The sequence below is a fragment of the Sturnus vulgaris genome, chromosome 3, assembly GCF_052056855.1.
Source record: "Sturnus vulgaris isolate bStuVul1 chromosome 3, bStuVul1.hap1, whole genome shotgun sequence".
NCBI classification, from domain to species: Eukaryota; Metazoa; Chordata; class Aves; order Passeriformes; family Sturnidae; genus Sturnus; species Sturnus vulgaris.
The window spans coordinates 30,322,131-30,348,949 of record NC_142245.1 but is presented as its reverse complement, the minus strand read 5'-3'; the positions used below and the strand labels follow the sequence as shown (position 1 = coordinate 30,348,949).

The 26,819-nt window shown below is 41.0% G+C and overlaps 1 protein-coding gene across 3 annotated transcripts in view; it reads left to right on the top strand.

Moving 5' to 3' along the window:
* The window catches only part of DAAM2 (dishevelled associated activator of morphogenesis 2), a 208,313-nt gene that overhangs the window by 156,700 nt on the left and 24,794 nt on the right, over positions 1-26,819 (top strand). For 2 of the 3 annotated variants that reach the window (XM_088161273.1, XM_014877259.2), the window contains 8 exons: positions 913-1,051; positions 2,486-2,544; positions 2,918-3,102; positions 4,013-4,330; positions 11,117-11,224; positions 13,888-13,920; positions 16,901-17,007; positions 25,717-25,801. In XM_088161273.1, the coding sequence (XP_088017399.1) occupies positions 913-1,051; positions 2,486-2,544; positions 2,918-3,102; positions 4,013-4,330; positions 11,117-11,224; positions 13,888-13,920; positions 16,901-17,007; positions 25,717-25,801 (1,034 nt within the window). The remainder of the gene's footprint in view (positions 1-912; positions 1,052-2,485; positions 2,545-2,917; positions 3,103-4,012; positions 4,331-11,116; positions 11,225-13,887; positions 13,921-16,900; positions 17,008-25,716; positions 25,802-26,819) is intronic. The other variant, XM_088161275.1, reaches the window with a different exon arrangement.

Below are 26,819 nucleotides of genomic sequence, written 5' to 3'. Positions count from 1 at the left end.
TTCAGAGTGTAACAGCAAAGTCACTAAAGAACTGTCTTGGTCTTGTCAGGTGCGAGGTGCTGGTCTTCCATTACTTTCATCCATATTTGAGCAGTCAAACTGAGAAGGGAACGTGAGGGAGATGCACTGTGGTGTGCTGTTCAGCAGTGTGATATGTGCTATGTTCTCAGGTGCTCATTGGAGTCAAGTATGGCCATGCACAAATTCAAACAGTATTTTGTCTCAGTGGCCTCTTTGATATTACTCTTTAGAACAGATCTTGAGCTTTATGCATTGACTGGGATAGTTGGTGGCAGAAGGATTAAATCCTGTTAGGCCAGGGCAGTTTTACTGGAGCAGTTTTAAAGAATCTAAAGATCTAGGTTATGTAACTTAGAGTGTTGAGGTCGACTTAATGTGGTTCTGGCTCTTCTGTTTTGAAATCTATGGGATTCAGTCACTTTGGTTCAATTTCTGTTCTTCATCTCTGCACTATCCATTCATGTTTGTATGAATTTTTCATGCCAGTTGAGTTTCATTGACCTGCAGATAACAAAGCATGCAGATAGAACATCTCATTGTTTTTACAGTGACCTCAACATCAAGCCTCAGAAAACACTGAGTATTAGTTATCACAAAGGAGCCCTTTTATAGACATTTAAAGTGCAACTTATAGCTAACCTAAGGGTTGTAAAGCCTGACTGTGTAAAACAGGCACAAAGTTGCCCATGCCTGTTATGTGCTGTCCCAGTATGCCAGGTATTTGTAAATAATCTGCTAGCAACTGTTCAGAGTTAGTCTTTGTGTTCTGTAATTCATCACACACAGGACTGAGATGAAAGTTGGGGAGGAAATAATACCAGTTTGTTGGCAGGTCTCTGCACTTTGGCATGGAATTGGAAGTTCTCATGGGTTGGTCTTTTTTCAATACAGATAAGAGGAATGGAGGAAACTTCCAGCAGTGGCAGCTGTTGGACAGAATACTCCAACAAATTGTTCTTCAGGATGAACGAGGAGATGATCCAGATATAGCTCCATTGGAAAACTTCAATGTCAAAAATATAATTAAAATGTAAGCTGCATTATTCTTGTTTATTTCTGTTATGCAGGTATAAGGATATGATCAGTATGCAGGTGCTTAAGAAATAAAATACCATATATGAGGACTTTCTTATTTCAGCTTACAGCTTCTCATTGTCTTGTTAAGTAGTTAAGTCTTCTAAGTAGTTTCCTTCTAATGACATCTTAGCTTGGCAGTATTTTCCAGCAAAATCCTTGTATTTGACTTCTAGTAAATGTTATTCTGGTTAGAAGAGCAGAAAAAATGCTCAAGATTTTATAACAAGGCTTCCTCATGTGCCTTTTTTCATTCAGAATGCTCATGAAAGCTTTCTTTGATACTGAAAAGTAAAAATAATGTCATCATCTCTATGTAGACCCCATTCCTCACTAATGAGCACATGGTTTAGAAAGATTGCAAATAGGGGAAAGCAGTCCCCACTTGGCATACAAAACCTCTTACCTCTTCATAAAATGTCTGTTTGCTCTCACCCACAGACTTGGTTGAGGGCATTACCATTATTTTTTCCCATAGGATGCATCATTTGAGAAGTCTAGCTACATGAGCTGGCTCTCTTCTCAACTTCCCTGTTCTCAGTCCTTTTTTAGCCAAACTTTTGGATTCTTCATTTCATCCAACTGCCTCTGCAGGTAATTCATGGCCCATTACTCTTCCGAATTATCCACTGAAAAGAACATTTATAGAACATAAGTCCTATATGAAACCAAATTCTCCTGTACTAAAAATTTTACAGTTCCTCTTGTTATAGGTGTGAGCCAAAATCGAAACCGATTTCTTGTCATGGAAAACTACAGTGTTGTTGGATGCCAGACTTCATTGTAGATTTCATGCCTGATCTTTCCTTTCTACTTTCATAGCTACTCCTCATTCTGCATATCTAATCAATCCCCAGCATGCCCTGCATATTTTCTGTCAGTAATAGGAAATAGTTGTGCCAGTATGAGATACGAGAATTGCCTTGTTACTGATATATTACCCAACAGAGAAGTGTTCTTCCTCCTTCTAAGAAAGAAAAAACAGAGCCACAGAAAGTAGAAAAAAAAACCAATGGCAATCTGGTTTTATATTAAGGATGGGGTAATTTGTAATCCATAGCAGCTGTGATTATTTTAGTGATTACTCCTCTCTTTCAAAATAAGTGGACTTGGCACTTTGAGGGCATTACCTGAAGACAGGAATGTATCAGGACTTTCTTCTCCAGCCATTCCTTTATCCCTTTTTATGGCATTGAGTAAAAAGGCATCATTTTTATATTAGCTGTAGGCTAGGGTGCAGAATTTGGATCCAGAAGGACCACTGGCATGATCCTTTAGAAACTTGTACACTCACCAGATTGCCTTTTGCTGACCACTATGCATAGCGGCCACTTGCCTTTCAACCTGGGTAGCTCAGGAAAAGTTTAAATGATCTCATTTTATCTTTCAGGCTGGTGAATGAAAATGAGGTCAAGCAGTGGAGGGATCAGGCAGAGAAGTTCCGGAAAGGTGAGTGCACCCTCTGTGCCTGCATAGGCAGAAACTGATCCCAATTCATTCACAGAGCAGCAGAGCTGGGCACAGCCTTTGCTTTTGCACACATTTTGTGTCATGGTGAACAGTTTATGTGTTTCACAGGATGGGGATTCCTTCAGTCCTCACATGAAGTGATTTTACAGTCTAACTGAAACTTAGACATTGCTGTCTTGATTGTTGAAGGTCATTGTCAAGGCAGTCAGACTCTATTTTCTTTTTCTTGCTCTCATTATACATCCCTGTTTGAGCTGACAGGATTGTCAGCTTTATTTCAGCATAACCTGCATCTCCTCAGGGACTGTTCATGAGCTTTATTTCATCAGTCCCACTTGCATGTTCCCCCTAGACCACGCTGAGCTGATGAGCAGGCTAGAGAAGAAGGAGCGGGAATGTGAAACAAAGACCCAGGAGAAGGATGAAATGATGAAGACACTGAACAAAATGAAGGACAAGCTGCAGAAGGAATCCTTGGAGCTGCGCCAGACCCGAGACCAGATGAATGATCTGGTGGCTCAACTTAATGAGTTCTCGGTATGAGACTGGGAGTCTTCCCCATCCTTGTTTAAAGGCTGCTAACTAGTGAATGATGAACAAAAGCACATTATGTATGGAGCACATCTGTGGTCATTATAGAGAATACTTAGAAGCTGCTCAGCTTTTAGCTGAGACCAAAATCCCTGAGCTGGTGGTATAGAATGGTTAATGCATGGGCTACTCCATTCCTTCTCAGCTGCCTTCCGTGCAGGAGCTGCTGAGGCACACATCTCCTCCAGCCGTAATTTTCACTGAGTGGGATGGCCCTGGTTGTTATTTCAGTGGAATAGAGAGGAACCTCCCTGATACAAAAGTATATAAGAAACAAGATTCCTATCATGCTGCAAGAGCATCTGAACTGCCTCAGAGTTCTGCAAAAGTGACATTTGCAGATGCTCCCTCCTTCTTGGTGCTACTTCTATCCCAGCAGTGTGCCTGAGCCACCAGAACACAGCCCTGAGAAGAGATAGACACTGCAGAAAGCAGATTCATTCCCTCCTCCCCTCTCCCACTTTGCATTACTGAGGCTTAATAACAGGTATTCAGTGTTTCAAACCCTTAGCTTTTAAACCCAGGAGTTCAAAAGTTCATAAGATTGAACTTTTCTCTTTTGTCATACATAAGGAGAAAATAATACATTTTGGCTTCCTTTACTACGTTTCTGTTTTTCTGAGCCATTTATGGTTCCTTTTTTCAAACTCTTCTCCACAACTCCATGGGCTTGAAACTTTCTCTTAAATGAAAGCTGAGATTCCTCCCTTTATTGCATGGCTTTGAGTGCAGGAGGCTTTAAAGAAAACATCAAATATTTTGAGAGTCGTAATAAAATCACATCAGCTGGCAACATGGAGTTACTGTGCCTTTTAAACTGTTTGCTTTCTTTTTCTCTGTGTTTTTTATTTTCCAGCAAGGGGGCAGCATTTCCTTCCCACCCCCACCGCCCCCTCCTCCAGGTGGCCCATTAGCTTTGTCCTCTTCCCACATGTCTGAGAATTTGCCACCGCTGCCACCTCCTCTGCCTTTCTCCAGCTGTCCCCCTCCTCCTGCTCCACCACCTCCACCAGGAGGACCTCCCCCTCCACCGGGAGCACCACCTTTCTTCAGCATGGGGGTGCCACCCCCCTCAACAACCACCTTCAGCACCGGTGGCCCCAGTCTGAAGAAGAAATCGATCCCTCAGCCTTCACATCCACTGAAATCCTTCAACTGGGCTAAGCTGAGTGAGGTAAGAAACTGCATTAGTCAATTGATTTACTTTCTGAGTATACCCCAGTGTTGATTAATTCTGTGAAATGCAAAGTGGCCTAGAAGCAAGTGGCTTTCTGTGGGCTGTGGTCAGTAGGAGTCATTAATTGTATTGAGGGAGTCTCCCCAGGTCTCCAGCAATGCAGCACACCCCTTTGCTGAGCAAGGTGCTGGATAGATTGAGCTGCACAGAGCTGGGCATGCAAATGATCTGGTTAAGCAAAGCTGTAGTGAGGCTGAATATGTAAGTGAGAGCTGGACATCTCCAGGACTGGTGTGCTGGAGCTGCCCTCACTTGAGCACCAGGGAAAAGGGTGACCAGAGCCAAGGTGGACAAAACATGGTGAGAACCACCTGGAAAAGCAGCCACCTCTACTCTGGCAGGAGCCATCACCAAGGAGAGAAAGGTGTCCTGATTCTCCTCACTGTATTTTCATGGCCATGAGGGAAGCTGCCTTTCTCCTTGAATGGTTAGAACTCTGTCTATTGGTCATAAAACTCCAGTTTGGCCAAAAAAACCCCAAAAATCAGAGGACTTGAACTCTTCCTGTTGCACTCATTTTCTTCTACCTTGGTTGTGTCTCCTTCTCCTTCACTTCTCTCTCTTCCTTCTCTCTCTTTTTCCTTTCTTCTTTTCCCTCCCCTTCTCTTTAGGTCTTAATTTTTTTTAACTGATTTAGAAAGAAAAAAAGTGTCTGTGTTGAGCTTGGATTGCTGCCTAGAAACCCAGGTTCTCTTTTAGACTGAAACTCACCCAGGGCCCAACTCCGGCATTTGGAATGAGTGTCCAGGGACCTCTGGAATGCCACAAGAATTCTCTCTCCCCCTCTCCCCTTTTCTTTAAAATAAAGTGAAGTGAAATATTTGCTGCACCGTCTGTGCTTGTCTGTCAAGGCCACGTGGGGGGTGTGGGAGAGAATGTAAGGACGAGGATTTATTTTCCTTTGCAGAACATGGAACTTAGTGCTCTGAAGAAAAGAAATAATAACTAATATATGTATATATATGAATTTATATGAAAAAGAGAGAGTCACAGGTGTTTCTGTTTAGTGTACAGTAACTGTAGGCTTACCCTGCCCTCTGGATAAGAGTGAAGGCAGCTGTGCTAATAAAATTGAAGACCTGGGTGGTGAGATGGCTAAAAGATGCTATTTTGAGGAAGGCAAAATAGTTGGGAAAAGGGGCATGAGAGGGTAGAGCCTTCATTTTGGGATGTCTGCCAGTGTTAGTGTTTTGAACCTGGTATGGTCTCTGCTAAATGGCAGAGGTGGTGTCAATACAGGTGGCTCGTGTTGCTACTTGGGTTGCACTTTGTTATGGAATTAATTAATTTAACTGACTGCTGGAGAAGCTGATATGTTTTGGTCATCTTCCTCAGTTATCCTAGATTTCCTGCTTCAGTATCCTTCTATTCACATGGATATGAATGCTGTGAGCACAAAGTCATGAGTAGGTTGGATGGGCCTTGTCATGCCTTTGTTCCCTTTGCTGCACTGCTGTGGTGTTCTCCTGATCCGGGCTGTCAGAGCAGCCAGACTGGAATGAGTGAGGACTCAAAACAAATACACTGTCTGGGAGCAGCACATCTCAGGTTTTTGAGCCTGGGAAACGGAGGTTTGAAGTTGTGCACAAGTGGTTTGTGGTAGGGTTTAACTTCCAGTTCACGAGAATACAACTACAACTTTTCCTCGGGAAAACATTTTGGGGAACAATGCATGAAACACCACAAGGTGAGGGAACGCAGTGTTGGAAACAGCTGTACATAAAGTTAAGGCTGCAAGTAGGGCAAATATTCAGCTCTTAGTTGTCTCTGCACCCTGTTTAGACCACCTTTCTCTAAGCAATTAGTACAGAGTGTCTCTCAGGAGATTTTTCAGGTAAGTATGAAGATGATGCCAGGACTGAGGGAGCCCACATGACAGCAAACTCCTCTCTGTCCATGCAGCCTGCCTCGAGGGAGTGAGGGAAAGCCAACAGAGGCAAACAGAAGTGTGGACTGGGCTGGCTGAGAGGGATTTGTCTGCAATAGACTTTCTCAGTAATGGAATCAAGGCTGTTCTCCAGGGCAATTCATATGACACCTTTTTTTTCTAATGCTGAGCTGAGCTGTTGGGTGTTAGGAGAAATATCAAATATAGTCAAGCTCTTAGCAGTTGACAATAACAGATTGTCCACAGTTCCCATGGGCACCACAAAAAAGGATTTGACTGGAAAGGATCTGTGCTTCTAACAAGGAAACTCCAACAGCCCACTAATTTCCATTGAGAATTAAGGACTTTGTGCTAGCTTTGATGTGAGCTAATGATCAGTGGCAAAGACATTTAGATGCCTGGATGGGCTGAGTTCTGATGAAGCCCTTCCACACCACAGCTCCATTCATACAGCACTGTAGCATTGTCTGTGAATTCCATTCATACAGCACTACAGCAGTGCTGGTGCCAAGGATCTCTGTTTTTTCAGAAAAAGATATTGCAATATAACCACTGTAATATCCTGGTAAGATTCCTTTCTTTGTTTCTGGGCAGCAATGCTCTCTTACTCCGAATTTTACACAACACCAATAAGGGTCAATAAGGGACCAAACATTTGTGGTTAATCCAAGCAATAGACTGGTTTCAAGAACATTTGAAGTATGGATTAATAGTTACCTATTTAATAAATATAAATATACTGATTTGAAGTTCTCAGAATAAATCAAGCCAACCTTCAACTGCTCTGCTTCTTATCTCATGGCTGGAGAAGCAGTTTCCCATCAAGTGTCCTGGAAATGACTCTCATCAGTGATGTCAGAGAGGCTTTCTTTAGCCAGCCCTAAATAGACCTGACTGAAATACTTTCATAAGAAAGGTATTTGTTCTACATACCATGTAGGAGATTTTAAAAACCCAAAATACACACACGTACACACATATAAAAACAAATCAAAACCACCAAACCCCAAAAACAGTCAGTCACAGAAAATACTTATTTTGACACTAATTTTTCTAAAAATATGTTTCTATAATGTTGTCAATGATTCTGATTTCTGAAACTCTTTTCCTAAAAGCAGACTGAGGTTTATGACATAAAATGATGAAGGATGCTGCTAATAGAGTTTTCCAAAATCTCATTGCAAAGCTACTCATAATATCTGTGGTGGTGCCTAGGCCTACAATGAGATAAAACAGCTGTCTTCATTAAAAACAGGCAAAAAATACAGCTTTTGCTTGAATTGGATTTTTCTCACACTGAAGAAAGGGTCTAATATCAAGAGAAGAGTTTGGAAAATGTGCTTTGTTCATATCACTTTTCAGATTCAGAGTGGAATTATGAATCAGAATTTTAAGTTGCTTCCACTTTTCTGGTTAATATTCTACAAATATTAACCTACTAATAAGCGGGAGTGCCTGCTCCAGTATTCACAGAACATTCATCATTTCCATGGTTTCTCTGAACCTGCAGGTCAAATAAAGTACTGTAGGTTTTTCACTGTGAGGTTACTGGAGCATGATGGACTTTGATGCCTTCCAGAATATCATTATTTATCTATCAGGGTAAATAAAATCATCCTTTAGATGTTGCAGAGGACAGTTTGATATGATTTGTAGTGCCACGAAACGCTGTCATTTTCTAATGTTGCTAGGTCTGTCAGCAAACTGGGATTCACTGTAAAGCTGGAATGATGCAACTGCTGCAGTGAGTGAATTCTTAAATGGAACATAGCAAATACTCAGCTTGATGGAGCAAATGCCTTGTCAATACTTGTTCTCATAAGATGTTTTCTGACCTGGTATGTGTCACCATTTCTTTAGGGGATGGTGGGAAGTACAGTTCACAGGGTTTGCTACTCCAAGTGGGCCCAGACTTTCCAATGAACAGGAACCCCAGATCGTGGAAGACTTATAAAATGAATAAATGAATGAATAAATAAATAAATGAAGATGGAGAGAAAAACATTACAGATAAAATGACTGCTCTTTTTTTCTAGTTTCTTTTTTTTTCCCTTAAGGACAGAGAAGAAAAAAAAAGAAAAGAAGGAATAAAAAAAATTGTTTTTAAATTGTTATTTAGAGACCATAAATATTTTTATGTAGCTGAGGGAATAATTTATCATAGCAACCACATTATGCAAGTCTGTTTCTCTTAAAATACTCTATCTTCTCTGGCTGATGACAAGGAACTATCAGCCAGTTAATCCATAACTGTGTAAACTGTGTATCAAGAGTTCAGTTTAGGAAGTTATCTGGCAGCAACATGAAAATTTTCAAGGACAGAGCTTATAGCAGAAATAGAAGGGACAGGCCCATTTCAAGTGTTACGTGTGACAAAGGTTGTTTATACCTCTGCCTGCCTTGATTTTTCTTTGACTGCATTAATCCTAAAATTGGATTGCTTTGGTCAAAGTTCTGTTTGTGCATGCCATTGTAATGGCTGCTGCTTTGGAATTTGTCTTTCTGCTACAAGTAGCATACAAACCATTCTGTATAGGACCAGATTCAGCCTGGCTCTTAAAACGAATCTGAATTGAAGTTGGAATCATTTTCACTCGGTAGTTTTCCTGGGTAAGTAGGGGGAGAACCACTCTCTGTAGTCCTTTTCTGAGTCCCAGAACTTCCTGTTTTGGCACCTTTGCAGTTTATTCAGACTAGACTTCTGTAGGACATTTTCGCTGTTCTTGCCATTAGTGAGGAAACCTCAGTCCCATGAGATTTTTGCAGCTGGACAGGTAGATGGGCAAGACTCATGAGTAGCTTTCTTGAGTCACATCCAGCCTCTGCCAAACACAGCAGACAGCTTTTTGGCATCCTCAGGGCTCTATCCCAGTGATGCTCTAAGGACTTCTTTCAAGACATATTCTACCATTTCAGTGTTTGATTGGACAGTCTGAAACACTGAGGCACTCAGAGAACTGCTCTGCTGTTCAAATGCATCCCTCAGGATTTATAATTCATAGTTTACAAAGCCAGCCTGGAAATTGAATGAGAATTATCATTCTGCCTGGATGTTTCTGGATAAGGCTGGCAGCGGAGTTCAGGGTAGGTTCAAAAGAAAATTAATTTTGTCTCCTCTTGCTTTGGCTAAGAGCCTCCCAGACTTGTTTGCCATGTTACAGTCACATGTTCTTCCTACTATGGAAAGAAGAGCCACACTGATTGCAAGGGATGATACAATGGTAGTGGTGAGCCTGCTCAGGGATGGGTGCTGCTCCCATCTAGGATATGCTCTCACTGAATAGCACCGCAGACACCCCTCCTTAGCCTCAGGCACTCACAGGCTGCCTCTGGAGAAAGGGTGTTGGTTTTCCTCCACAGTGTCTGCCCTGCCAGGAATTTCCTCCAGAGCACTTCACACTTTTATTTCCCCCTCATTTTATCCTGGTCAGGCTTTTTTTTCGTTGCTCCTTGAGCCTTGTGGCTTAGCACATTTCCTTCATTCCTTTTGATGACTCTGAATGGGAAGTAGAGCCTGTTCCTAATTAGTTCTGATAATGAAGTGTTAACACACTTTGCTGTGTAGGTACAAGTCAGATACTTCAGAGCTGGAGCCTGTGTGAGGGTTTCATTGCTACTGCTTGTGGTTCCTGGCTTTCTGTGCATCAGGGCTCTGCTGCCTCTTCATCTCCCGGGATTTGCTTAGGTCATTTTTTACAATTCTTTTATTCCATTTCTTTTTTATTTTAATCAGAATTTTCATTATTTTTGCAATTAATAAAGTACAATAAATACAAATACACACTTGATAAACTAAATGAAGAACGGTGGTGTCAGTGGTGTGAAGAGCACCCAAAGCTCATTCCACACAACATGCACCTTAAGGGTCAGTCAGAAGGAGAAGAAAGTTTCATCTTTGTATCCTCTTTTAGAAAGGATATCTGTCCTGAGAAAGTCAGCAGGAGACCCAAGACCTTTACTTAGTTTAGGATGACTGCTGATCAGATAATTAATGTACTACAGGAACCTGTTTGTTCTGGGTTTGGTGGACACCAAGTGGGAGTAGTCAGTGCCTGTCTCCCTCCATGCTAATTGTCTGCCAAACATCTAGGGGTCCTGGCATTCAGGATAATGTATCAGCACAAGGGTTGTGAACATTTCCAGTGACCATGAATGATGCTGTTTCAGGGATCTGGGTATAGTTTGTGTCTCTCTGGTTTGACAAAGACCTCATGTAGACAAGGGAGTTCATGTAATAGGAAACAATTAGACTTCAAAGACTCAAAAGCTTAAAAGCAAAATAAAATAATAATTTAAACTACTTTCACAGGCAGACATAATGAAAACCACACACCCTTTAGGCTTTACAAAAGAACCTGGAAAAATTTGCAAAAGGGAAGATGTGTCTGGGGTTTGTCATGCATCAGTGCTTTTCCTAAGCTTTTTCCTCCTGATGGTAACACTCCTTTCAGCATGACCACAATCGTTGTGTTAGACAGATGGCCACTCTTGAAAGGAAATATACTGTGGGATCATGGATAATGCTTGAGATGTGGTCTGCTAGTCTTGGAATGTGCCTTTGCATTAGAGGCTGGTTGTGATAAAAAATACAAAATAGTATGTTTAAAAAAAACAAATAAACCCTCAAAACTAACAACAACCAAAAAAACCCCAAAACCCCCCAAACACTATTTTCTCTCCTTTGACTCTTGAAACAAAGTGTGTCCTCTAAACTGACAGCAGTAGTACGTAGCAATGTAACCAGTGAGTAGAAGAGATTGATCTATGAAAATGGGAATGGATGCTCTCAGCTAAATACTTTTGGTATCTTGTTAAAATATGTCCTTTCCTTTTAGGAGAGGATCCATGGCACGATCTGGAATGAGATTGATGATTTAAAGGCATTCAAGGTGCTGGATCTAGAAGATTTTGAAAAGATGTTCTCTGCGTATCAGAGGCACCAGGTAGGAGTGAACCCTTCCATACCTTTTCTGTCTTGAAGTTCTGAAGGAGAAGTGAATACATGGCAATGGTCTGAGCCCTTGCCCACCTGCAATCAGGCTGCATTACTTGATGCTCTGCCCCGTTCAGAATCTGAAGACCAAAAGAAGTTTGAACAGACACACAGGGCAGGTCTAAACTTCTGATATGGGCATACTTCATACTCATGGGCAGCTCTCAAGATAGCACCTACCAACAGGTAAAACTCTAGTTAATGCCAGTGGCCACTGACTTCCAAAAGCTCTGGAGCTTTACATTTATATTTGCATATCAAACTTTCTGTTTGTCCCATTCATCCAGAGAAAAAAGACTCTAGTTCCCTGAGTACTGAGCAAGGTGACTGTATTAGCTGTCTTTTGTTTTGTCTATTTTTTCTTAAACACCCAACTGCCTGAACTGGCTAGGTGACAGAAACTCTCTGAATTACAGATTATAGAGCAAACAGCTTACTTTAAAAGTGGCCATTTATTAGAATGTCTTTTCCCCCTCCTCTTTTTCTTGGAAAGCAACTCACTTTCAATCTATCTCCACTGAATGAAATTTAGCAGCAGACAGATTGTACTTTCACTCCTTGAACTCCCCCACCTTTCCTTTGCTTTTGGAATATTTTCAGTGTTTTGTATGCTGCAGAACTGGATCATTGCTCTGAAGTTTTAGGAAAGGACACAGACCCAGCTGCCATAAACACCCTTTATGATTATTCCTTACAGTGATGATGACTGGGTACCTTAAAATTAACAATCCAACCCCTTGTCTTTGGATTTTCCATCTGCTCTCTTCTCTCTTTAATTTTTCTATCTAATCCAATAAACATGATGAATAACTGTTCTTATTTACTAGCTCACAGCCACATGGATAAGCTGTGAAGAATGTGATGTTAACTGTTACATGATGAGATTTCATTTCTCATTCTGCTTCTGCAAATAGCTGGTGCTGTTTCAGCAGGTCCCTCTCTCTTTCTGCAAATCACATTCCTTGAAACAAGATCTTAGTTCACAGAGGGGAAGAAAGGCACACAAAACTTCAGTGCTTTTAAGAGATTGGATTTAGATCCTGTCCGAAGAGCTTCCATTCCAATATTTCAGGTGCAAACACTGCAGCTTCCTCACTAGAAATGACTTTGCAAAGCCTTGCTTCCTTTTGTTCCCAAAATCCAAAGCCAAAGCTGTCCTGGTCTCAGTTAGAATCATAATATTTAGGGCTATGTTACCAGTCACTGGAAAGCAGCCTGAGCTATTCAGCCATAAACTAACCTGACCCTTACCCCTGCCTCCGTGGGTCTCTGAGCAGCACTCTTCCGTCCTCATTAAACACACTTTATGACAGTGGCTCCAGACACTAGAGTAACACTTATGTAAGCTACTTGTATTTTTGTGCAGTTAGGCATCTTGCTGCCCTTACAGCTTTTGTTGAGTTATTTACATTATTTTCTTTGGGTTTTTTTTTTTCCTTAAATATTTTGTTGTTATTACTTTACATGATACTTTCTTTTTCATCCATACTTGCTCCAGTGTGAACTGTATTCCAATCAAGAAGTCCTCATCAATTTTCTTTTATTTTTTTTAAAGACTGGGCAACCAAAATTGCTTTGAATTAAAAATTTATGAGAATTTTTTTTTAAGTTCATACTTAGTCTTTTTTTTTCTTTTACTTTCGGAAATATTCCACTCTGACCAAGTATGTGTTTACTCTCGGTTTGTGACTTTTAAACTTCATCCAAATGTCTGTAAAGAAAAATGTCAATGCAAAGCCTTGCTCTTTTGCATCTGAAATGTTGAATGAGTAGAGATAAAGACATTTCTTTCTTTGCTGTTATTAACATGATCTTCATATTTTTCCAGTTTCATTTACATTAAACAATTTTCAGTTTTCCTAATTTTGTTAATGACAGAGGGTCTCTCCTCCTCTCTCAAGCCCAGTGTATCCTTTTTGGTGGCTTTGAGGGAAAGCAACATTGTCCAGTGTACAGAATACTGGACCAAGTATTCCTGTACTTGTCTTTTGACCTTGCTCTAATCTTACTGTATAATATTGACCTTTTGATTCAGTATAGCTGGTGTTTTCCTGGAGTACTGAGTATGTAATGGAATAGTTGGAGTCTGTCTTCCAGAAGTGCTGTAAGGCTGCTTTGGCAGTTACTGAGTGCTTTCAAAATACTTGGCTACAAGTTGTTAAAGGGTATAACATACCCTTGAAACAAGTTGTTGCTTGTTATACTTGTTAATACCCACAAACTGTGCCTGTGCATCAGGAGAGGAGAACTGACCCTCAAGTTATAACCTTGGCAGCTCTTTCAGTAAGGCTCTGGACTGGATTTGTAAAGGTATTTAAGCATTATCCTAGTTAATATTTAAAGACCTAAAAGATTTATGCTTTGGAGACCAAATTTATTATTTTCATAAAAGACCTAGAACTCTTAGTTCCATGACATCTGCTGATTTAAAATATGCGAAGAAATGCTGAAATACCTTTGAACCATCTGGGCCAGTATTACTTGCTAAGCATTAGATGCTCTTAGAAAACGGTGTGTGTCTGAATTCAGCTGCCTTGTTAAACTTGGTATCTTTCTCTGTGCTAATTTTTGGCATGTTTCCTTCTTCGTTATTTGCGACTGCTGCCTGCATAGGACCTGCTAACTAACCCCTCCTCCTGTAAGCAGGTGAGTATCATTGTCTGCTGCCTCATCCTCTTGCCATGTGTGTGAAGTCCTGCACCATGCCACTGTGGGGTCACAGCTCATGCTACTCTTTCATATGCCCTTGCACTCTGCTTTCTTGATGGGGAAGGTGGGATAAATAATTATTTTAAATGTGTTATCTCTGTGGTAGGAGGATTTCACTTGCTTGTATCTCACTGCTGGTTCTTTAGTCCCTTTTTTTGTGATCCTGAAGAAAAAAAAGATCAGGGACAAAGAAGAATGTCAGTGTGAACTCTTCCTTAACCAAAGTAATGCTCTCTCTAGAGGAGAGCAAAAGGGGCACTCAGGGACCTTTCCCTTCCATTGTTCCCATCTGTGTTCTGTCTGCTGTGGACAGTACTGAAGTCTTCAGATGCACTTACTAGCCACAGACTTTTTGATAAAGGAAATATTTCTTTGCATAGAGCTGGACACTTTGGCAGAAGAGTTAAATGTAGAGCTGAAACCTTCAGAAAGTTCAGCAAAAGATTGAAATGGTGTTTAGCTAGAGATATTGGATTATGCATATGTCTTTAAACTGGCTAACCCCTCAAGGAAAATTCTTGGCAACAGTTTTGGTAAGAGCAACACTGCAAGGAAAGGATTGTTCAGATATGATCATAAGTGTCTCGGTGGTTTCAGAAGAAAGTAGTTCTCACCATGAGTGCTCAGGGAACTCTATTTGGGAAGTCTGGTCACAGCTTTTGCCACATGGGGGAGGCTGACATGGCAGCATATCAAAACAAGTCAATATGGTAGATGTAGTTCTCTGAAGTCTTGATAATTGCCAGAAGCTAGGGTGCTGCCATGGTACAAGTCTTCAGCTAACCAAAATCAAATTTTATTTGAAGCAAGGCACCAATGTGATGAACACATTCCCCATGTATAGTCATTTCAGCACTGAAATTTTAGCTGAATTTTGAATTTGCAACTAAAATATCAAATCTGAAATACTCTTTGAAGCACATAACATAGTGCTATCCCAGATGAGAAGTCAGTAAAGGATGATGGCATAAAACTTAGTCATCTTACCTGTCAGGTTGATACTAGCTCCAGCTCTTCTTGCATTTAGGGCTTGGCCTCTCTCACAAAATCTAGTCACCACTGCCCCCTTGCTCCTCTTTTTCTATGTCTGAGAAAATATGGATAGTCCATATGCAATCTGTTTTCCTTCAGCTAAGCTTGGAATCTGGCTTTGCTAAAACCTGAGGTTTCATCTGCTTTTGCTTACACATGACTCCAAGTAGCTATAAATATCTCTCTCCTTAATATGAGTTGAAGAAGATATATTTTTAGATGAGTCTAGCCCTTATGACCAAGGAGTGGACCATGTCTGAATAGTTCAAGTTATTCATCTGTGTTGAACTCTGTGGGCTGGGGAAATGGAAATGGCATGGAGACTATTATATCAATTCCTGGTGGATGGCTTTAAGGAAAGCTGGCTAAACCCACACCTCACATACATAGCCAAAGGCTAAAACTTTTTTTCTTTGGGATGAGTGCTGGTTGTCACTATCCAGGTGTCCTTGTCTGCAGATATTAGCTAGTGAGGAACACTGAAGCTTTTAAACCAAGAGCAGAGACCATCAAGTAGCTTTATTCCTTTCTAACAGCTGCCCATCTCCCTGTCTCCCTTCCCACAAACTGAGAAAACTTAGGAAAACTTAGGAAAACTTAGGCAATCTCTACATGCCAGGTTATACTGGGGACACTCCTCTTGTTGGTATTGTTAGTTACTCAGGAATAATAAACCTACCCAATGCCAATTTTGCCTTTTTTGGAAACACTATTGTAATTGTTGTAACTAATGTTACTTTTAAGTAAAGTTGCAATTTTCTTTCTGCCAAGCTAGATGCTTTGGGTACATATAGAAGAATTTACTGAGTGCAAGTCTTCAGATGGTGCATTGCACTTGCTTTAAAATGCCACTTTCTGTTGGTGGTTCTGTTGGCTCACTGCAGCACTTTTGGATGTGGCTGCATGAGTCCTTTGTATATACAGGAGCAACACAAATTTGTGGTAGCTGACTGTAACAATAACTGAAATGACAACTAGCAATAGAACCTATGATTTACACTGAAATCTCAAATGCTTGGGTGTCAAAATCTCTTTAGAGGTTAGGCATGCTGATGTGAGTAAGCCTTGAATTGCAGAACCTTGAGTCTTGAGAGTGAATTCTGGGAAGCACCCATTCTATGTGTTTGCCATGACCTGGCATGTTTCCCTGAGTATCTGCTGTTGACCACTCCCAGGAACAGGATGCTGGGGTAGATGGACCTTTTAATCTGACTCAGCATGCTTGCTGTTATATATAAAAATTGGATGGTCAGACTGAGTTTGCAAATATTTTTATCTCTATGCTATGACAAATGTTCTGGACTGGATTTTCAGGTTTTTTCAGGTGATGAATATGGCAATGGGGATATACAGACAACTTTGGAAAAGGGTGATTTCTGTATGATTAAATATATTGATTAGGTTTTAAAAGAGAAGATAGTTTAAATGTAGATTTTTTTCCATTTAGTAAGAAAAATGCCATAGTTCCTTACTGTTTGCATCTCTCATGTAACATGGATTGGTCAGGTCCAATGGCCTGGAGGAGGCATCTGCTGAAGGATATGCTGTGACACCAGTGGGCTTCATCATAATGTGCCTGATTCTCCTATCATGCCCATTTTTCACATTAACATAATGTAATTGTTGGTAGTGTGAGTCCAATAGGTCAGAATCAGGTCTAGTATTTGGGATCAAAGATGAGCTTATAGTTGTTAATTAATTATTTCTGTTTGTCTAGTAACACAAGATCTACCCCCATGCTTTCTGCCTTTGTCTCCTTTTTTTATCATGTGGGTGGATTTTTCTAGGTTGGGATGGGTTTATTCATTACCCTGAGCTAAGTCTATCAGTCTTGAGTGAGAAACATAATACTGATTGTTTTCCCTCCCTTTTGAAATACATGCAGAAAGAGATGGGCTCAACAGAAGACCTTTACCTCTCCACACGAAAGGTGAAAGAGCTCTCTGTGATTGATGGCCGGAGGGCCCAGAATTGTGTCATTCTCCTTTCCAAGTAAGTGTGCTAAGCCTTAGCTCACAGGTGGGCCATGATCAATGCAGAGGCAAGAAGGGATGAAATTAAACAAATGGATGTGTTTCTTTTCCCAACTAGACCTGCTGTTTAATACCTGCAGAGCCTGAGATAAATCTCTCTTATGGTGTCATAAAAGCATATTTCTCATACGTGTTATCTCACTTAAAAAAAATATCCACACACACATTTTGTGCATCAAACAGATGGGCATCAGCTTCTGTCTGAAGACTCATCCCCAGAAAGTGATCACTACTCACTGGTAGATGAAAGCAGGTCTTTGGCAGTGCTTGCACTTCACTCTAAGTAATGTGTTTGTCATTTGTCTCTGTTCTGTGTTTCTTTCTAAATATTGCTCTGACCATCTCCCTGGAATACAGCAGAGCTGAGTGTGATGTTCATTTTTGGCTTGTGGTAAGAACGGTGGTAAACACAGGCATTCATATTCAAGACTGAGATGAGCTCAGCTGGTTAGAGCATGGTGCTAATAACATCAAGGTTGTGGTTAAAATCTCTGTATGGCCATTTGCTAAAGAGTTTGGCTCAATGATCCTTGTGGGTCCCTTCCAAATCAGAATATTCTGTGAATAATCAAGTCTTCTATTTGTAAATTAGGTTTTCAAAGCCAAGAGTTGCCTTTGTGTATTCCTGCAATGACTAATGCATTCACACGCAGTGACATCAGGGCCCTCTATACTATTTCATGTCTTTCTACCAACATGAGTGCCAGGTTTGAGGTCTGTCACTACCAGATTTGTGCAGACACTGATCAAACTGAGAAGGCTGCCTTTCCTACCAGAGGAGGGACAGCAAGGCTGGGGACAAAACCCAGCAAAGCAGTGGCAGTGCTGAACAGCAAAACTGTCTCACTAGGCAGTAGAAAATACAGGTTCATAGGAATGTGATGCTTGTCTGCTCAAGCAAGTTAACAGTTAGAGCAAGGCTGCAGCCAGACCATCAGGACTGGAGTGAATTTTTTCCCTTGCTTAGTGAAGCCCATGGAGGCTCTCGTTGTGCTCGTTACATAGCATTAGCCTGCATGTCACCATCCAAACCTTTGGTGAGGAAAGGCTTACATTTCTCTCTCTGCAGCAGTTGCCAGCACGTCTTTACTGGTGTGGGAAGCTCGCTGAGCCTGGGGCAGAGGAATAGGAAACATAAGGACAACAGGATTTTCATGCTGTTTGATGGACCTACTGAACCACTACTTATGGATGGGGTTCAGATTAACTCTGTAAGCAGGTGGAACATTTCCTAGAAGTGGTAGCCCAGTTGGCTGGGCTAAGGCAGATCCAGGAAGGTGGTCTATGACTTGGTATGGCACTAGATATTTATCTTCTCTCTCCAAAACAAGAGCAATGTGGACAGCAGCAATGCATGTTTTTCAACATTCACCTCCTCTGCTATGCAAGTCTGAGCAATCATACCTGAGAAGAATCTCCTCTGTACAGAAAGAGAGAAGGGACAGTTTCAGTGTTTTGTCTTTCTTTTTGCTGCCTCCAGCAGCAAGGTCATTGAAGCATGAACCTTGCACTTCAAGATGCATGGCATGTGTTCACTCCAGGTATGCCATGAAGTTAGTGCACCTTGAGCTGCTGGTCTGGACTCCAAACTAGAGGTGAAAAGCTGTGCTTTGTGACTGTCAGCTTCTTCACTTGGAAATATCCTGTTCTTATTGCTAGCAGGTCTAACATGGAGGATAGAGGTTTGGAGTCTGTGAGTTTGCACTGTGCTCTCTTAACTTTGCTGCTGTGGTATTGGAAACACCACCTGCCAGGGCTATCCCACTGGCTTAGATAATTTAATGTTTGTAACAGATAGTGTTACATGCTGAATATCAGGAATATTGTACAGATTGGCCCAGGACTGGTATTCCTCCCCAAACTTCCTGTTTAAATGCAACCAGAAAAGCAAAAGTCTTTGGGAGCTAAAATAGCACCTTTACATTATTGCCTCTTTTCTTTGCAGTTTGTCTTTATATGGTTCTAATATTAAAGACAGGGATTGAGAGGAATGGCTGCAGACAATAGTTGAAAGAGCTTTATAACCCCTTTGCAGGTTTTTTCATTACCCCACGTCTTCCCCCTTGAGGTTAGACCCTGAAGGAGAGACACGCCCAGCCAAACCATCCCTGCTTGCAGCCATGCACTTGCTGCTCCTGCAGCACACCTCACACACGTGCATGGGGGTGTGCACACACATGCAGTGAGAGGGGATTTAAAACTGGCGACAAACAAAAGGAGTTTGTGCAACCCAGAGCTGCAGCCCCAGATTTCAGGTTGCCACAGTATCTGCCAACAGCTGTTTCCAATTGACTCTTACTGTGCATATATCCCTGTAGTTTATTCCCCCTTTGTTTACACTAAACTGTCGTGTCCTTTAAAGTAAAATAGCTGCATGGGTTGGGTTTTCTTTCCCTCCCCTACTCAAATGTTTTTGTTTTACTAACACTGTGTTAGAAGGGGTCAGGCAGAGCTCATATTTCATATGGTCCAACAAGCCAAAACCTAGCAAGAGTGAGAAATAGATGTGTCTTGCTTTCTTTTGCAGAGAGACTGCCACATGGTAGGCTGAAAAGAGATGAAAATTGAATCGCTAGTTGATTTTTGCTGACATCTAACAAATTCATAAACCTTCCTCACTGATCTCATCTCTATTTCCATAAAGATAGCTCTTTCTACTAGTCTATCATAGTCTTCCAGTTTTCCTGCAGAGAAAGGATTAAATTGTCCTTGTTTAATAGTCTGATGGATCTAAAATGAAGCTTTGTTCCATAGGCCATCTTCAAAGGTTTAAAAAAGCATAAGAGAGATCTCACAGTACTTCCAGTAGGCCATAGTTCAACCAGGACATGGGACCGTCTGTTTGTGCTGAGTTCAGGCACCCACCAGCTTCAAATTTAGCTTTCTTAATGGTGTTTTTAACATACCATTACTTTTTGTCACACTGGAAATCTGCTATCTCTCATGAATTTCCTGATGTCTTCAGTTTCCACCAGGCTGGAGTTTTGTTATCAGACTTGTGTAGTCTGGAAGAGTCATCCCAGATTCCCATGTTTTCCTGCTTTCACCTGGCAGCTGGAAATTTCTCTGACCTCTCTCACCACTGTGGCTTCTCCCTGCCTCCATTTCTTAAGTAATGGATAATATTTTTGCTTCTCTGTTTTTGTAGTGACATTTCTTTCAATGTCGTTGCACAACATGCCCAAGATATGTATTGTTTACTGTCTTGCTCTGTGAAATGCTCTGGAGAGATTCAGTTCTTTGAGACATCTTGCTTGGAAGAAGGCTGAATGTATACTTATGGAACTTCTTTGTGCACATTATTTTGCAGGAATTCCAGCAAAATAATTATGTCAGTGTCCTTCTGAATAATGTGATGTGTTTATTATTCCTGTGGCTTAGTGAGTCAGCAGTAACCTTCTCAAGAGGCTAGAAACAGTAGGAGTGCTAGCAAAATGTCATAAAACCAGTAGTAGCAGAAGGCAGAATCTGACTACACAATAATAGTTTTAAATGTGAATGTGACAGTAGACAGGTACTAGCAGGCAGGTTCACCAGATGTTTGTGGCTTTGTCAATTCAAACATCAGTAAAGGAGAAGAAAAAAAGGCTTGGGCAGAATTTCCAATGAGAATACGAAAGAGATAAAGTACTTTTCTCACGTCACCATTACCTCCTCACTGCTTTTAACTCTTAAGACATTAAGGGGACGAGCTATTCAGCCAATGTCAGTCTCCATGTTCAGGCTTTACACTGCCCCAGTCCCTGTGTGCCTTTCTGCCATGTGACAATTCAGTGTTCACCCTTGTTCTAAGGTAGATTTGAAGCAGTGTGATATTCTGAGGTACAGATCATATCTTGATACAGAAACAGCTGATTGGACTCAGCATACCTGTTCCTCAGTGTGCTGTATTGAAAAACACTGGGCAATAACCAGTGCCTGCTGGGTTCCTGGAGAGATTTTTTGGGTTTAAATAAAGGTCCACAATAAATAGCTTTACCTGCTATGCTGGTATGATACTCCAAGGCAAACTGAACACATTAATCAATGCCATCCTGTTTGAGATCACAGCTAGGAACCCAAAGGTAGGGTTGTGATAAAAGATGAACCACTACCTCATCAATATCTCATGGTAATTTGGGGATTCCCATATTTGGTCCTGCTTTGCTCCTCTTGGCTCAGAGAGATAGTCATCCCCAGATCCTTCCTGGAAGGTAATTGAAACTATTCGAATGCAAAGTTGCTTGGTTACTCATGAGCTTTTGCTGAAGGAGAACAAGAAAATAAAAGCCTGTTTCTTTCTGTACTTGCCAGAATACTTTCACAGAGATGTTCTGAAAAGGCACTGGTGGATTTTCGTTTCCCAGCTTGTTGATATAATGGTGTAAGATGTGCTTGGTAAAATGTCCCAGCTGTTGTCCCACAAAAGTGAAAGCGCTGTTGTCTTCAATAATGAGATAAGTGGGCAACTGACATAAGAGGATGTGGAAAGAGTGGCTGCATCTTTCTGTCTTCTGGCTGAAAGTGCAGTTAGACCAGCCTGGCTCCTGAATGCTGCTTCTGAGAGGAGGCCTTTATGGGATAGTGAAATCACTATTCCCAAAACGTGGGTATGGAAAAGCCTGCAGCTTGGGAGCTGTACAACCTTAGGAGCGCTGAGCTTTGTGTGTCAGTCACAAAGTTTGGGAATGGATTAATTAGTAGCCTGTGTGAAATGACTTGTGGAGATGGAGAATTCTGCAGTCAATAAAAGCTAAAATTTGGGTGAGCTGTACAAACTGGCCTTAGGATGTGGCTAAGTATCAATCAGTGCCTGTCACTGTCACAGCTACTACTATTGGCATCTGTTGGGAGCACCATAGTTGAGTAGGAGGTATAACATGTCCTTGATACATGATAATCAGTCTTCTTCTCCAGGTAAAAGGAACAGTGGGTCTGTGATCCCTGTGGTATGGGAGCTTATCATAACTGCAACAAAACTCCATTTCTCTGTTAGAGGGAAAGTATGCTTCCTTCTTAAAGGCTAAGAAAGATCCAAGGAACAAGCCCATGAAGTAACTCACTTTTTCCTTGGAAGGGGAGATGGTTAATGAGTGACAAGCATTTTGCTTTGATTCATGGGAGGGAGAAATGGAGGGGGGAGGTTACTGTGAGTTAAATCAATGGGTATATTTAAGGAGAAAAAATGAGCAAGCACTGGATGTCTGTAAGGGAAGTTGATGTAAAACTGCAACATGTCTCCCAGGCATGTTCCGAGTCAGGCTGCCGGCGTTCTCCAAGAGGACGAAACAATAAACCACTTGATGTCTGCAAGTGAAGCTGGTGTTAAATCAGTCGAGGTGTCCTGGGGAGATTAGTGATGAATTACTCTGCAGAGTCAATAGAGATTATTTATGACGCCAGAGGGGATAGAGGGAGGCAGGCTAAGTACCATATCAGAAGTTATTTGGTTCTTGTTGAGCTTTAACATTGCTTGAAGATGACTCAAGCAGTTGGATTTCCATATACTGCCACCAGATGTACGGGTGAGGGAAGAAGGAGGGAGTGTTCTCAGTAAAGATCCTTTTCCTTCCTCATCTGACCAGTGTCAGGCTCCTGTTGAACAAAAACAGGCAGTATCTGTGCTATGAATGAATGTGCTGCAGCTGAGTAAAGGGGCATTGTATTTTCTTCTGGTCACATGTACTTCTTGTGTTGTGATCCCAGGATATGTGATTTTGAGAAGTGTAAGGCAGAGGGAATACATCTTGAATTGTATGCTCTTCCAAACTGAGTTACCTCCAGCAGCTGGAGGAAGAGTGCCTGGATCCATAAAGCTTGTAAGAAAGTCATTGCAGCTTTCCAATAGATACCAAAATGTAATTTCTGTAATGTAAATTTTTGGGCCATAATTCCACTTTAATTTTGCTGTCTCTCTCATATGAGTTTTAGGCTCTGAGGGATGCCTCTTTTCAGTTTTAAATGGAAAGATTTTACGCATCTGCTTTAGGTTCTTCTTTAATCAGTTCACCTGTTTCTGTTTAAAAGCAGCACATCTGTTTCACATTACTGCTGGCCATCTTTAAGATCTGCTGCTTGGCTGGGCACGAGTTTTGAAAATAGAAGAAGAATCACTTGATTAACAATTCTTTGGCCAGTTATTCAGACCATTTTTAAGTGGAGTGATCTGTGTTTTGTGTCACTGTTGCTTTTGAAAGGCATCCTGTCCCAGAAGAAGAACAAGCCCATTTTGGAAGAGTAAGACTGTTCTGCTGTAAATCCTTCTATACTAGTAACTAGATCGGTAATAATCTAGGATGCACACCTGCAGGCACCATGACCCTGTTGCAGTCCTGTTAGTGACCAAGTTAAACTGCCTCTCAGCAAGAGACTGGCAAGCTTTCTGCTTTTCTCTGCTGTGGGCTAAACCATTCAAACCAGATGTTTTTCTGCCGATGGCTGGCAGGGCACAGAATCATGCAAGAAATCAAAGTGTTTGTGTAACTCTCTGTCCTTGGGGCTCTCAATTATTTTTGAACAGAAGATGTTTTCAAGTGTTTAGTGCTGTTGAACGGCAGCAAACAGAGGAGCTTGGAATCCTTGGGCTTCTGGACAGAACAGCAAGATCAATGTTAATATATGCAACACTGTTGTGTTGATGTACCTCAGACCTTTATTTGATCATGTTTACTGCATCCCCAAACACACAAAGAGGTATTTGCACTGTGTAATGGGTGGTCAGTGAGTAATTGCTCGAGTTATTTGCATGGAAAACACAGGAAACGCACCCTCATTCTTTTTAAACTCTGTGAAAGTAGCAACAATACCCCTCCACCCTGGTGTTAATGGGTTGCTTTATTTTACTCCCTCTCACACACTGTGTGCCTGTGTTACAAGTCTAATCTGCAGACTGCAAATTCTGGAAAATGCAAAGGTGCTCTCTAAAGGAAAAATAATCAACAAAATGTAGCAATTTAAAAACTTCAGGCACTGAATTTTTTGGGCATGTGTGGATGTGTCTCCTAGGGACCAGGCCCACAGCCATCAGTTTCAGCCCTTCTCTGGTCACAGTGTTTGATCAGTGCAGGGTCACATAGCCATGGACTTTTTACAATTCACTATTAAAGCCAAAAATAACACTTCCGTTTTGTGATTGAAGCTGTAGAGCTTTATGCAGAACCTCATGGACCGAAGTTTGGCTTTTTGATCCAGAGTCAAACTAATGACCTGAAGTAAAAAGTTTCCAACCTTTTCATTGTAAAACTATTAATTCTTATATCTCATCTGAGCATGCCCCAATTATGAAGCTTTTCTGGAAATTCAGTGCTTTATCTTGCTTAGCTAGTATCAGTTTTCCCTCGTGGAAAGGTGACATGATGACCAACTCAAAACACAGTAAGAGCAATTAGTTCAGAGATGTAATACTTAAAAAATTTCAAATATCTGTTGATTCATATTTTCATTTCCAGCTGTTGGTTATATTGGGCAATATAAAAATATTTTAAGTTTCTTAGATTTAGTAATATTTCCTGTTTGTAAAAATAAAGCTTTTTCTTTTGCTTTTACCTCGTTCCAAAAATATGATTCTATCCAAATGCCAACGGCAATGTGAAATTTCAACATGGAACTTCTTAGCACTGAAGACTAAAACATTTTGCCTCATGCCTGTCTCTTATTTATATTTGCATTTTCTCTTTCTACTGTTAATTAATTATATTGATAGTTGAAGGTCCATGAAGACTGTAAACTTCACTCTTCAAATATTTCTTTTTGCACTCTATTGCTTCAGTCCCAAAACTGAGATTTTCTTGTGGATAGCTTTTCCTTTATGGTTCACTTCAATATTCCCTACTCTCCCTGAGTATCACGGGTTGGTCTTGGTGCATTTCTTTGTTGACATCTGCTCTGAGAACCACCAAGTTCATTTCAGGTATCCATCAAGCAACATCTTGGTAATCACAAATTTTCCTAATCCTTTTCTTAATCTGCCCTGGATTTTGAGTGGAGACCTTGAGACTTCTTTTCTTAATTGATTCTGTGTTCAGTTGTAGCTACTCATCGTACACAGATTGACAGGAATAGGTGCTAAGGAGAGTATCTTAGTAAGTAATCTTAGTACCTCAGATAACAAGTTCTTGTTTTCAGAGCTTGTTCCACATTGGATATGAAACATGGATATGCAGATGCTGTCTGTTCGTTCCTTTGTCATCTGTCATTGCTGACAGAATGAATTTACTCTAGCACAAGCTGTTTTCTTGCAAGAAAACCCTTTCTCAGTAACAGAGTTTTCAGCCCCATTATTTGTTACTCTGGGAGATGCTTTAATATTCACAAGTCAGGGTGTTACATGAGCTCACAGTCAGAAGTCACATGGACATGAAAGGTTTTATTATACTTAATGAGGGTGGTATCCAGTATGGGAGAACTTGGAAGCACTTTTGATCTATGAGGACTTGATTGTTATTCATCGCCATCTGATTTTTGATGTGTGTTTGATTAGCTGAGGAGGATAAAAATATAATATCCATAAAACCCCTGTCTTTAGAACTGATTTGTTCTTCTTACTGAATATTCTAGAATACCAGGTTCACAGTAGAGCTTGCTGTGGTTGTTTCATGCCTGTTTAGTACAGTGTTTCGGGCTTCCTGCTTTCTGAATTGCCAGTCGCTTAAACTTTGCCCTAATGGTACAATGTTGATACTTTTGAAAGGTTGAAGCTGTCTAATGAAGAAATCAGACAAGCAATCTTGAAGATGGATGAACAAGAGGACCTAGCAAAGGATATGCTTGAGCAGGTGAGAAAGATTAAAGTCAGATATAACTTATTTTTATGTCCTTCACTGCCTTTTCTTAGGTGGATGTACATACTGGCACTGCTGGGTTTTCTGCAGATCAGAGCTTGGCCCTGTCATGTCAGTGGAGCTGCACATGAGAGTATGAGAAAAGTATTTTTCCCAATGTTGTTTGGTATACCTCTGTCATGTAACCATTTCTATTACTGGTACAAAATTTGCATGATTGCAAGTGGTGCGAGGTTTCTTTTTATGTCCTCTCCTTTCCATCATTTTTCCTATCTCTACTTTTTCCTGCCGATTGTTTTTTGTTGCTGTTGTTTCCCTTTTCTCTTATTTTTCTTCATCTCCCTTCTTTACCTGCCTCTTCTATCAGGAAGGGCCAGGAACCAGGCCATGTAGGTCAATGGTTAAGAGCCAGGACTAGAAGGGATCTCACAGGAACATTAGAAGGGGAGTCAGGGACTTCCATCCCCAACACCTGGTTGACTATAGCTTGTGAGGAAAAAAACCCCACAATTACACCACCATTGCCCGATTTCCATTTATAAAAGGTAACAGATGATGCTTTGACCAAAGAGACGTGATAAAGTTCCTTAGGAGTGTGCAAAACATTATAATTATGAACTGTCTAATAATAATGTGATTCCTTCTTTCTGTGCCGTCACAGTGTTTAATCATGCACAAAAAGCTTTTCCATTTTGGAAATTTATAGCCTGCTTGTCATGTTGAGTGACCACAGCTGCTCCAGAAGTCACTGCAAGCTTCTGATGCTCCACACCTTTGGATATCACATATTTGAGGAATGCAATAAAGTGTTAACAAGTTGTAAAAGGCAGAGAACTTGATATGCCTTGTGACCAATTTTTGTGGCTGTGAACTGAGGCTGTATGCAGGGCAGTATTTATAACCATATTAAAGCGCAGCTACCACCAGATATGTCAAAAATCTGTCAAAGTATGAGCTTTTAAGGTCAGCATATGAATAGCAGCCAGTGTCAGACACATATCCAAGTGCTTGG